The sequence below is a fragment of the Anarhichas minor genome, unplaced genomic scaffold (genome assembly GCF_050575085.1).
Source record: "Anarhichas minor isolate MPS153535 unplaced genomic scaffold, ASM5057508v1 ptg000081l, whole genome shotgun sequence".
Classification (NCBI taxonomy): Eukaryota; Metazoa; Chordata; class Actinopteri; order Perciformes; family Anarhichadidae; genus Anarhichas; species Anarhichas minor.
This window is the reverse complement of record NW_027466527.1, coordinates 678,294-689,588: the sequence shown is the minus strand read 5'-3', so window position 1 is coordinate 689,588 and position 11,295 is coordinate 678,294. Positions and strand designations below refer to the sequence as shown.

At 44.6% G+C, this 11,295-nt stretch overlaps 1 protein-coding gene across 2 annotated transcripts in view; it reads left to right on the top strand.

Moving 5' to 3' along the window:
• Window positions 1-9,515, top strand: part of shroom2a (shroom family member 2a) — a 38,294-nt gene extending 28,779 nt beyond the window's left edge. For both annotated transcript variants that reach the window (XM_076081510.1, XM_076081509.1), the window contains exons 6-11: window positions 272-360; window positions 2,980-3,462; window positions 4,925-5,434; window positions 6,444-6,615; window positions 7,249-7,521; window positions 8,530-9,515. In XM_076081510.1, the coding sequence (XP_075937625.1) occupies window positions 272-360; window positions 2,980-3,462; window positions 4,925-5,434; window positions 6,444-6,615; window positions 7,249-7,521; window positions 8,530-8,802 (1,800 nt within the window). In that variant the 3' untranslated portion in view covers window positions 8,803-9,515. The remainder of the gene's footprint in view (window positions 1-271; window positions 361-2,979; window positions 3,463-4,924; window positions 5,435-6,443; window positions 6,616-7,248; window positions 7,522-8,529) is intronic.
• The last annotated feature ends 1,780 nt before the right edge of the window (window positions 9,516-11,295 follow it).

The following is an 11,295-nucleotide window of genomic DNA, read 5'->3' as shown; positions in this document are numbered from 1 at the left end:
GACAAACATGTCCTCACTCAGGGTGGAAGGAACAGGAGCAGGAAGGAAAGAGCCAAGTCAAATATTAACCCATGTTTGTTCATAAAGACACACCCTCGGCTTAAGGAACAGAGAGGGGGCATCAACGCGCGGTTGTTTTCTTTCACTCTTGAAAAACACCAGGAAGCTACGACATGAGCTGATTGTAATCAGTACAAATGCACTAGAATCTAGATTTTGGCTCTTTTGGATAACTGGAAGGACTCTGTGTTTGTTCCACTTTCCTTCACAGAAGATTCCAGTTCCTGCAAGAAACTCTGAGGGGACGGAGTATTCCCAGACGGAGAGTAAACCTGCTGGACCGCTCGCCTCTGCCACAGGGTGAGTGGATCTCGTGTGATGTACCTGCTGGTGCACCAGTGTCGTTGGTGGTGGGACCAGTATACAGGACTGGATTGCCTCAGAGAGCTCGTAGAGGAACAGTGAAGTCTTTACAATCTGTGGAGGCATTCCAGTGGCTCTGCCTTGGAGCAGCTGTGACAACATAAGCCGTCTCTCTCTTGGCTGTGCTTTGTGTCGTTTGCAGGCGTAGGCGAAACATCTGACTCATGACAGTGAGGAAGTGTTCTCTTCATCGGAATGTGATCGGGACCCGAGTTCAGGGGCCCCAAGGCATGAAACGATCCTCAATAAGATCTAAGTTACTTTGCAGAGTTGGATTTTGGCTCCATGGATGGTCAATGTTGGTCTGTTGTCACTTTGGTCATAGACATAAAGCGTCACATTTACCTTTGTGTCAAAAAAAATCCCACAAAGATGATGAAAGAAATATAACATTAAAGTGGACAGGAACACTTAGAAACAAGAGTGTTAAGAAGTGCTCTCACTCGATGAAGCTCCCACACATTTAAACACCAACAAACGGAATAAATCCTACGTGGAACATCTTTATGTTTTATATATCTTTAATATTTGAAATGAAACGATCCCGTCGTCGTATTTCTTTGCTGTCTCCTGGCGTCTCGCGCTACACGCTAAGCTAAGTATTTAAAGACCCAAATTAAAACATACAATCAAAGTTGATATGAACGGCTGGTAAAATGACAATATACATGGATTGCTGTGGGTATTAAGGAATTCTGTAAACTATATGTTGCAACTGAATTTATCGTGTTGATTTGATGATTAACGCTTTGAGTCTGTAAGCGTCTGGTTTCACCTTGAATGTGCTTTAAAAAGTAGTTTTTTATTCATTTTAACTGAATGAAAATACCTGCAAAACTAATGACGTTCCCATCAAGCCTCAGCTATACAGCTAATGTTAGCATGCTAAACTAAGATGGTGAACATGGTAAACATCATATCTGCATTGTGAGCGTGTTAGCATGCTAACATACTGTATTACTAGCTCAACAAATACAGGCTAACCTATAATCACACATTAACTTGTCAGTTGGAGGTAAATGATGAGATGAAGCAGTGTGTGTTTGGATTAAACCTCCTCAATAACCGTTTGCTTTAAGGGCGGGGCAGAAGTGTTCACAGGTAACGCTGATGTTTCATGTGTGAACGCCTGTCAGGTGATGAAACAGTGAGATGTTAACGTGTGACGACTTGCTTTATTTAAAAATGTATTATTTAGTATTTTTTCCACCATTCTGCTTATTGAGAGGACGACAGCTGAGACCAGTGACACGTAGTTTTAAAGAGCATTAAAGTTTAGCTAACCCCTCACGGGGAGAGAGAGCACAACTTCTGGTTATTTTATATCATTTGTGAGAGTTAAACTTAAAGTGTGAGAGTTTGTTTTTAACAGAAAGTCTGCGTTACACATCGGAGGAGTGGGTTTGACAGAAGTGGGTATTTACCTGGCAGTGAGGGTTTGATTAAAGGTGCTGTTGAGTTGCATTATGGGATATGTAGTATCCAGTGATTTTGAGGGCTTGACGCATAGCTGGAGATAAAAGCCAGGATATCTTGACCCCTGATGCTTCAATTTTGACCATTATTTCTATATATTTTACTAATCCTCAAGTACAAAACTAAATTGCTTGATCGGCAACATGGTTGATGATTTCTCTTCTAACTTGTCTCAACAGTCACCCTAAAGTACCGACATCACAGTAACATAACTCCAGTAGTACCTGCAGTAGTACCTGCAGTAGTATCTGCAGTAGTATCTGCAGTAGTATCTGCAGTAGTACCTGCAGTAGTACCTGCAGTAGTACCTGCAGTGGTACCTGCAGTGGTACCTGCAGTAGTACCTGCAGTAGTATCTGTTGCATCATGTTTCTGAGCAGTAACTTCCTCACAGAGTCTGAAGTGTGAGGGCGGGTTTAAGCTGCAACCACAGTTGTTCATTGGGTGACTTGTCACAGCTTGTCAGAATTACAATTGGGAGGTTTGAGTTCTGTCGTCTGTCTGTCCAGAAGTCTGCGTAGAGTATCTTGTGACAATGAACACACTTCTGTCTCTTATTAAAGCTGCGTGATTTCTGCGTCAGCGCTCTCTGAGTACTGCTGATTGAATTTATAATCGCAGCGTGGAAATGTAACCATGTATGTGGCGTGCTTTTACCATAAAGTGTGGCTCATATTTAATGACACGCTGGTTCGAATGTTCGTGTACGATCCCTTCGGCTCCTTTGTCTCGCTGCCAGGCCTCCAGTGATTCCTGTGAGCCTCCACGTCTCGCTTCACTTCCACTTAAAACTGTGAACGTGAAAAGGAAAAAGTGATCTGGTTTTGCTTCTTTGCACCGTCAGGATTATTTATTCCTCTACGCCGACTTGTGGGAACTGAAATGTTCCTCTTCAGGCTGCCAGCTGAGCAGGGAGGAGGCTTTCTGCAGGAGAGAGAGGGCAGACGTGTGTCTCGTCATGTTGGCATAATCACAGAGCTGCTGAAGAGAGACCAGCGAGGCCTCTGGAGTGTTATTAGCTTGAGCTGCAGATGATAGCCCACGCTGTGTGATTAAAAGCTTTACATTGTGCTCCTCCAGGTTCTCTGACGGAGAGCCTGAGACGCATTATTCAGCGCCTCCTCCTCCAGGAGGAACCAACCCGGACTCCAGACTCAGAGCTGGTCCCGTGAGCCACGGACCCACGTCGGCCTCCCACAGTCTCTCAGAGGTCGTCCTCCCTCCACCCGAGTGCCCGGAGGTCGACTACGACTCCCACGAGTCCCTCGCCGGTTCCCAGAGCGAACTCCTCACCCGCTGCTCTCCTCACCCCGACCCCGACCCCGCCCACTCTGCAAAGGGAGACTCAGAGCAGGGCAAAGGACTTGTGGACAAAGGACAAGGGGCAGCGCATCATCTATCCGCGTCCAATCCTCGGCCGGCCTCGACTCCCCCGACTCCCCCTCTCAGACCTCCGGGGCTGGTCTCCATGATGGAGGAGCAGCGCTCTCCATCTCCTCACTTTTCTCCTCAGAGACTCAGTGACAAGCCTCCGGTGTCTCTGCAGGTAGAAGACTCAAACAGGTAAAGAAAGAGTTTTTCTTCTTCTAGCTGCAGCTGTTAGTCAGAACACGACTGTAACTCCTCGTGTAGTAGAAGTATTTTATGCAGCCAGTTTGTGTATTTTATAGTAGACTGACTGAAAGGACACAGGCAGAAGTATAACGCTTGTATATGTAATTCTACATTCTGATCAAATTGAGCTACCGTCAAGAAAAGTACAATCAAATAACTTGTAACCCCCCAAAAATAGCTTTAGAATAATAATACATTTTATTGTATATAAAAGGTACTCAAAGACACTTTATGGTAAAAACAATAGAAACATTTACATTATAAACAAAATAGATGACGTAACATTAAGGAACGCCACGAAAACACACTTTACAATAAAACCGTTAAAAAAATTAAAGTGAGTTACACATCCTGACATCTCTGTTATACACAACAATATAAATACATGTTTTGTTTTTTGCTTTTTTGTTCGCTAAACTTACAACCATGTCTCATAAATCATATTCACACTCGCGTACTGGTCCTCTGTGTCGTCTCGCTACCAGCACAAAGGAGCTCATTGAGAGTCATTTAAAGGACTAGCTGGTGTCGTCTGGAGTGAACTTCTGACTCGGATCATTAGTGGTGGGAGGAGCCGTCCAGATGTCTACTGGGCATGGACAAAAAGCATCTCAGTGTCCATCAAGCAATGTTTAAATGTGCTGGAATAACAGAGCTCTCTCTCAATTCAATTCAATTCAATTCAAATTTTGCTTTATTGGCATGAAAGTTTAAAAAAAACAGTATTGCCAAAGCATCAAGAAATTAAACATACAATAACATCAACACACAACAATATCAATATAACAATAATATTAATGCAACATCTCATAAAGTGGTGTGAGACAGAGCCCCCATTGCTCCCACGTTACCTGTAGACCACCGCAGCTCTCTGACACCGAAGCAAAGGGAGGAGCGAAGTGAGAGAGAGAGATCCATGGATAGATAGATCTCTCTCTCTCTCCGTCTCTCTCCCAATTCAACCCAAACTCAGATCTGCTCCGTTGGCATGAACGCCCAGGAACGGCATCGCCAAAGCGTCACCTGCTGTCCCTCAGGTTGTGGCATGTTAGTACATACTGGGCAGCAGGTCTGCCCTCTCTCCTTCTCCTAGGAGGACTTTTCATTTTGAGATATCACTCGATTTTTTAAAATCTGAGATCACAGAGTCAAATTTGTTTAGGTAGATGTTCCTAATTTTATGGAATGTTTTGCATTTTAGGAGGAAGTGCATCTCCGTCTCAACCTCACCGGTCCCACAGTGACCACATGTTCTGTTCTCTCTTGGTTGCCATGACTTTTTGTGTCGTCCTGTTTCAATCTCCAGTTTGTGGTCACTGAGCCTGTACTTGGTGAGGTTCTGTCTCTGCTTTATATCTCTGACTGTAGAGAGATACTCTGCCAATTCATAGTCTCTCTCTCTCTCTCTCAGGACGGATCATGTGATAGAAGACCAACATTCTGCAGTGAAGAAGGTTCCCATCAGGATCGTCCACTCGGAGGGCGTCTCAGAGAAGGACACTTGTCCCTATCTACAGCACAGCGACCCCCCCGCCGCCGCCGTTGAAGCCGAGGGTCCCGGCATGATCCGGCTCGGCGGTCTGGGAGCCGCGGGGCAGGACTCGGTCTTCTGTGCGTTCACTCGGCAGAAGGAACCCAACGGGACGCCGGAGGCCCGGACGGAAGCGTACATGACCACCGTCACCGGAGATCACGTCAACTCTGACGGCCAGCAGACAGAAACCACACGGCTGTCTGAGGACCGCAAGAGAGAGGAGCTGGCCAAGAGCATCATGGGAAAGGATAAATCACTCGCTGATATTCTGGACCAGAGCAAGATGAAGACCACCATGGACCTGATGGAGGGCATCTTCCCTCAGGAGGAGCAGCTGTTAGAAGGAGCTCACCAGCGCAGGAAGGTCAGCCGGCCTGCTGAGGAAAGGTCAGCCTCTATACCTGTGATCAGCTGGAGGACTTAAAGAGACAGTCCTGATGTTCTGTAGTGTGTGTGTGTGTGAGGTTCTCCTCCACAGTCAGGGTTCTACTACAGTAGATGAGTTCATAGAACAGACAGGAGAACCAGCACGGGAGCAAAGTGATGTTCTGCTGTGGACGTATGTTAGACTCTAACAGAATGTCTCTCAGTTGAAGTGAAGCTATATTCAGAATGTCTTCACCTCTTCACCTTGCTGTCAGACAGACCTTTCTGAGGGGAACTCAAGCTGTTATCTATGATCTCTACAAACACCCCAGACTCCATTCACTCAAACACTGATTCTACCTCTCAGGACACAGGAGCTGCTGCTCTCCTGCTGTCTTGTTCTAAATATAGCGTTCACTTAAACTGAGAGATATAGGGAGAAACTTTTAGGAGTCTAAAATACGTCCACAGCCACCAGTGTGACCTCACCTTATCGATGATGTCATTGATCCGCCCCTCCTCCACACTCCTCTTCAACGTCTGAGCCGTTTCCACGACAGACTCCGACAGCTTCTTTGAGGCGCTGCTGGCCAAATTATAAATGAATCCTGCAAAAACAAAAGAAGCAACGGACATCATTGAGGTTTACACGGATCCAAATAGACTAAATACAGGACACGTGTAGACCTGGTCCAATGTGGTCTAGATAAGGAAAAAGAACAGTGAAATCTCCCTGTTTTTGGATTTACACAAATAGAATAAAGTTTACACAAATCTGAAACTGTGTTTTAAAGACTGTTTGGCTACATTGTGATAATCTAGTCCAGATTGGACCAGTCTAGGTGTAGTGGTTTGCCCTGGACCTGGTCCAATGTGGTCTAGATGTGAAAAAGAAAGCAAAAAAACTGTGAAATCTTCTTTTTCTTTGCATTGTCATAAATCAAGCTGCTGCTCTCCTGCTGCCTCCATCTGTTGCTGAGGTTGTGTTGTTGTCACTTTAGTGAATCCTTTGAAACTGTTTGTGTTTCAGGGAAAAGGAGGACAGCATGGCAGCAGCTGTCACCATGGTGACCAGCTCGACGTATTACAGCACATCTGCCCCCAAAGCTGAGCTCCTTATCAAGATGAAGGACATGCAGGAGCAGCAGGAGGAGGAGGAAGACTCCGAAGACGAGCTGGACATCGATCTGGCCAACAAGAAGGTACCAAACACTCACTGAACACGTTCATGTGGACTCTGTGGGCATCGGCTTGGAAAGTTTCGATAACAAACAGAGATTTATTCATCTCGTATCTCATATAACTTTATAATATCAGGTATGGAATTAATCTGAAGATGCTCCGATTCTGCTAATGTCAGTTTTTTAACCAAAACAATGTGGCCTGTAAAGGACTAGATGCGGCTTGTTTTTAGCCTAGCCGATTGAGATAACGTTAGCATCAGACGTCTGGATCTTAAGTTATCAGAGAAACAAGCTGAGCTAACGTTAGCATGACCACTGGAGCATGAAGACAACAACTCCCATGATCCCACGCTGCTTCACCACGTCACCAAACTACGTCTGTTGTTATTGTTTTGATTGAGGGACAGAAGATGACATGTTGTGCGTCAGTAAAACAGTTTATTTTTGAAGCGTAAATCACCAGAACCACGATTTGAAGATACAGTCATGAATGAGCTAAAGAAATATCAGGCTGATGGATCCAGTAGTTAGTGAGATTATCCGTGGACAGACGGACAGATACACACACATTTGCAACTGAGCGCATAATCTCCCCTCCCGTTTACACCTGAGTTTTTAAGAATCTCGTCTGTTTTTCGTTCCCATCCGCAGCAAGAGCTGATTGACAGCCTCAGCAAGAAGCTCCAGGTGCTGCGCGAGGCCCGGGAGAGTCTTCAGGAGGACGTCCTGGACAACAACGCCCTGGGAGACGAGGTGGAGGCCCGAGTCCAGCAGGTCTGCAAACCCAACGAGCTGGACAAGTTCCGGATGTTCGTCGGGGACCTGGACAAGGTGGTGAGCCTGCTGCTGTCGCTGTCGGGCCGCCTGGCCAGAGTGGAGAACGCCCTCAACAGTCTGGAGGAGGACACTACCGCGGAGGAGAGAGTGAGTACATGTTCACCTGGGAAATATAAAGCTTCATTTATTCTCACCGTAGTGAAGAAGCTGGGGCACGAAACTAGGAAATTACGTTATAGCTGCCGCAAGTGGTCGCGTCCATAAACATATATGTTTATAAGAAGTGGACGTAGTCGTCGTGACGTCTCTCATTAGTTTGTGGACGTTTTGAAGCCTCGAGTTCAGCATTTTGGCCGTCGCCATCTTGGCTTTTTGCAACCAGTGAACAGGAAGTGACCATATCTGGACTGAGGAGGAGTGACGTAGAGACGGCGTATACGTCTCTGGTAGAGACCTGTCAATCACCGTGTAGCCCCGCCCTAAAGCATCCCCTGCTTTATGGTCTGTTTGACTCTAAATGGACCATAATGTACTAAATGAACATCATGCTGTATTGAAGAAGACTTGAAACTAGAGATTGAGACCATAAACTGATGTTTACAATGTTTACTGAGGTAATAAATCAAGAGAGAAGTAGAGTCATTTTCTCATAGACTTCTATACAACCAGAGGAGTCGCCCCCTGGTGGACACTAGAGAGAATGCAGCTTTAACACATGAAGCTTTGGCTTCACTTAAAGAACTGGAGGTTGCCGCTTGGTCGTGCACCTCTACATTGTTGTAACTTGGCACGATCATGTGACTGTCACAAATAGTTCATTGATAAAAACACTATTTACACGTCTGAGGATTCAACAAAGAAGAACAATTGATTCTTTGATGTTTTTGAAAAAGTCTCAAAAATCTTTCAAATAGTTTACAGGATATTCAACCTTTGTTTCTTTATAATACATTTAGTACTTGACTTGTTTCTTTACAAGGTTTGTAAGGTAATAAAGTAGTTTATGAATATGAGATATGAGTTTATAGATAATCACAATTAATGCAACGAACATCCCGTTCAGCATAAACACCTTCGTAGATGCTCGGATGCACAAACGAAGCTTTAAACACATCGTTCGGTGGATAAATCTAACGTGCTCCTTTCCCTCCACAGCGTACGTTGGCGGAGAAGAGGAAGCTGCTGATCCGACAGCACGAGGACGCCAAGGAGCTGAAGGAGAACCTGGACCGCCGGGAGCGCCTGGTCTACGACATCCTGGCCCACCACCTGCCGGAGGACGGCCTCACGGACTACGAGCACTTTGTCAAGATGAAGTCGGCGCTCATCATCGAGCAGCGAAAGCTGGAGGACAAAATCAAGCTGGGCGAGGAGCAGCTCAAGTGTCTGACGGACAGCCTGCCGATAGAGCAGCGTCTGGCCCTGTAAGGTGGGACTGAACCGAGCTGCAGTCGAGCCTCGCGTCCACTAGAGGGAGACAAAGACAAGCGGCCGTGTTTGTGATTTCTTTGGGGACCCTTCTCTCTATAACACCACTTTGACTCACAGCATCCAGATGGACCTGAAAGAGATGCTCCACCAGCCTCTGTATCTAACGTCTTTCTGCCGTTTTGTTTTTTTGTTTTGCTGTTTTCCTTTTTGTTTTTTTTAGTAATTTATTGTAGCCTTTTGAATCTGCGCAGGAGGGGACAGTATTTTATCTTCAAGCTTCCTGAACTAAGAATATTCATCACGTTTAAAATAATTTCACAATCTCAAACAACATCAAACCTGGCCGAATATTTCAGTAAACACAAAAGTGTTTGTTTCGTTTTTTTTAACCCTTTATATACATTTAAACTAGTGGCCTTCTTACTCAGACTTTGTTCTCACTGAAGAAGCTTTTCTTCTGCAGTGAGCGGAGGATCAAGTGGAATGTACCCGAGAAGAGAAAGAGAAGATCGGCAGCTTCACGTTCACACTTTCAACTTCAAGTGAAATCCACCGTCCGCTCTGTTCCTCCACGTCTTCACGTCGCTGCTCCGTTTTATCCACAGCCACAAAGAAAAGAGAGGAGAGAGGAGAGAGGAGAGAGGAGAGAGGAGAGAGGAGAGAGGAGGGAGGAGGGAGGAGGGAGGAGAGAGGAGAGAGGAGAGAGGAGAGAGGAGGGAGGAGAGAGGAGGGAGGAGAGAGGAGAGAGGAGAGAGGAGAGAGGAGGGAGGAGGGAGGAGAGAGGAGAGAGGAGAGAGGAGAGAGGAGGGAGGAGAGAGGAGGGAGGAGGGAGGAGAGAGGAGAGACTTGTACATATTCTGAAGCTGCCACGTTTAAAGTGTTTCTGTATTCTGTCTCATGACTTCACTGTGTTATTCCTTGTTCACGGTGCAGATGTTTAAAATGTATAGTTACCACAGTTGTTACTTCTAGATAAATTTCAAACACTAAAAAAGTTATTGCCCCCCCCCCCCCCCCCCCCCCCCCCCACTGGAGGATGTTTGTTCTGCACACTTTGTAACGGTTTCCACGCTTCACGCACCGCTGCAGCCCGACTCTTAACACTTTACCAGCGCTCCTTTATATCAAATAAAAGAGTCTGCTGAAGATCACAGTCTTGTGTCTGATTGATTTTATTTTGTTTAATCAGCTCGTTCTTCTTGGTCATTCATTAACACCACACACGCCCTGCGCTCTGCAGATAGCGAGGACGGTTAAAACAGAACTTTGGAGTTTCTTTTCTCTCACAGAGACGAAGCCGACGATCAGTAAAGCACTCGTGGAGGATTCGGTTTATTTAGAGAACAGATCTGAGCTTGAGACGCATGGAAGGTGAGTGAAGACACGACATTGAGATTTAAATGTACAATCATGAACTCCAGTAACGCTCCAACACACTTTTATTCTACTTCTCAACATAATGAAACATTTTAATTTTAATTTCAGAAGGTATTGATGCATATTCCCAATACGTACCAAAGTTATAGTTTGTGTCAATATTCTGTTGTATCCGTGATAATTAAGCAGAAAGTTAGAAGATAATCAGAAAGCTCAAAGTCTCTGCTGTCGTAACATCTTGAGCCAAAGAACTCAAAGAAAGTATTTAGCAGAGAAAATGAGTCCAAATATTGTGTGAAAAACTAAAGGATTCAGTCAAAAGTTCTTCTTCTGTGGTAGAACTTATTCCTGCATACAATAAATACATAAACTTGGTTTATTAATCATCTTTATTACATGTTGAGTAGTTTAGTGTTCACAGAATATACCTCATGTTGTTATTAATAAACTATATAGGGACAGTTTTTTTTATATCGCATATATCACATATTTGTGTATATAAATAAAATAATAATATATATATAACTGATTAATTATTACCAACCGCCCCAAACAGGTTCACTGAGTGTCGGTGAGGTTTGGTTGTTTGATTAATTGTAAACTTGTCTCTTTAAACTAAAGACATCTTTTAGATTCATCGTGCGACCTCGTTGTCCTCGTTGTCCACGCTGACGGTGGAAAGAATCGTCTTTCATCTTCACCTTTATTTTGTCTGAGGTCAAACGCTCGGCAGATAAAATGATAAACATGAAAATACGTTAAGGGTATGTAAGAAAATGTTTTTTGGTCATTTGGGTGAACTGACCCTTTAAGGTGCATCACTGAGACACCAGAGACATGTTGATGTATGGAGCTGTTCCAGGTTTCTCAAGATTTATATATTGAATTGTTAACTGTACAAATGTTAAAGTAAGTCTGAACACAATGCCGTAATAATAATGTGGATATACTGAAAACGGTCTCAACTGTTTTTAAAGGAACAGTGTGTAAGTTATAGTGACATCTAGTGGTGAAGTTACAGATTGCAACAGACTAAATACCCCTCAGCTAAGCCCCTCCCCTTTCTAAGTGTGTAGAGAACTACGGTGGCCTTCAGGTGCAGAGAGTTATCTT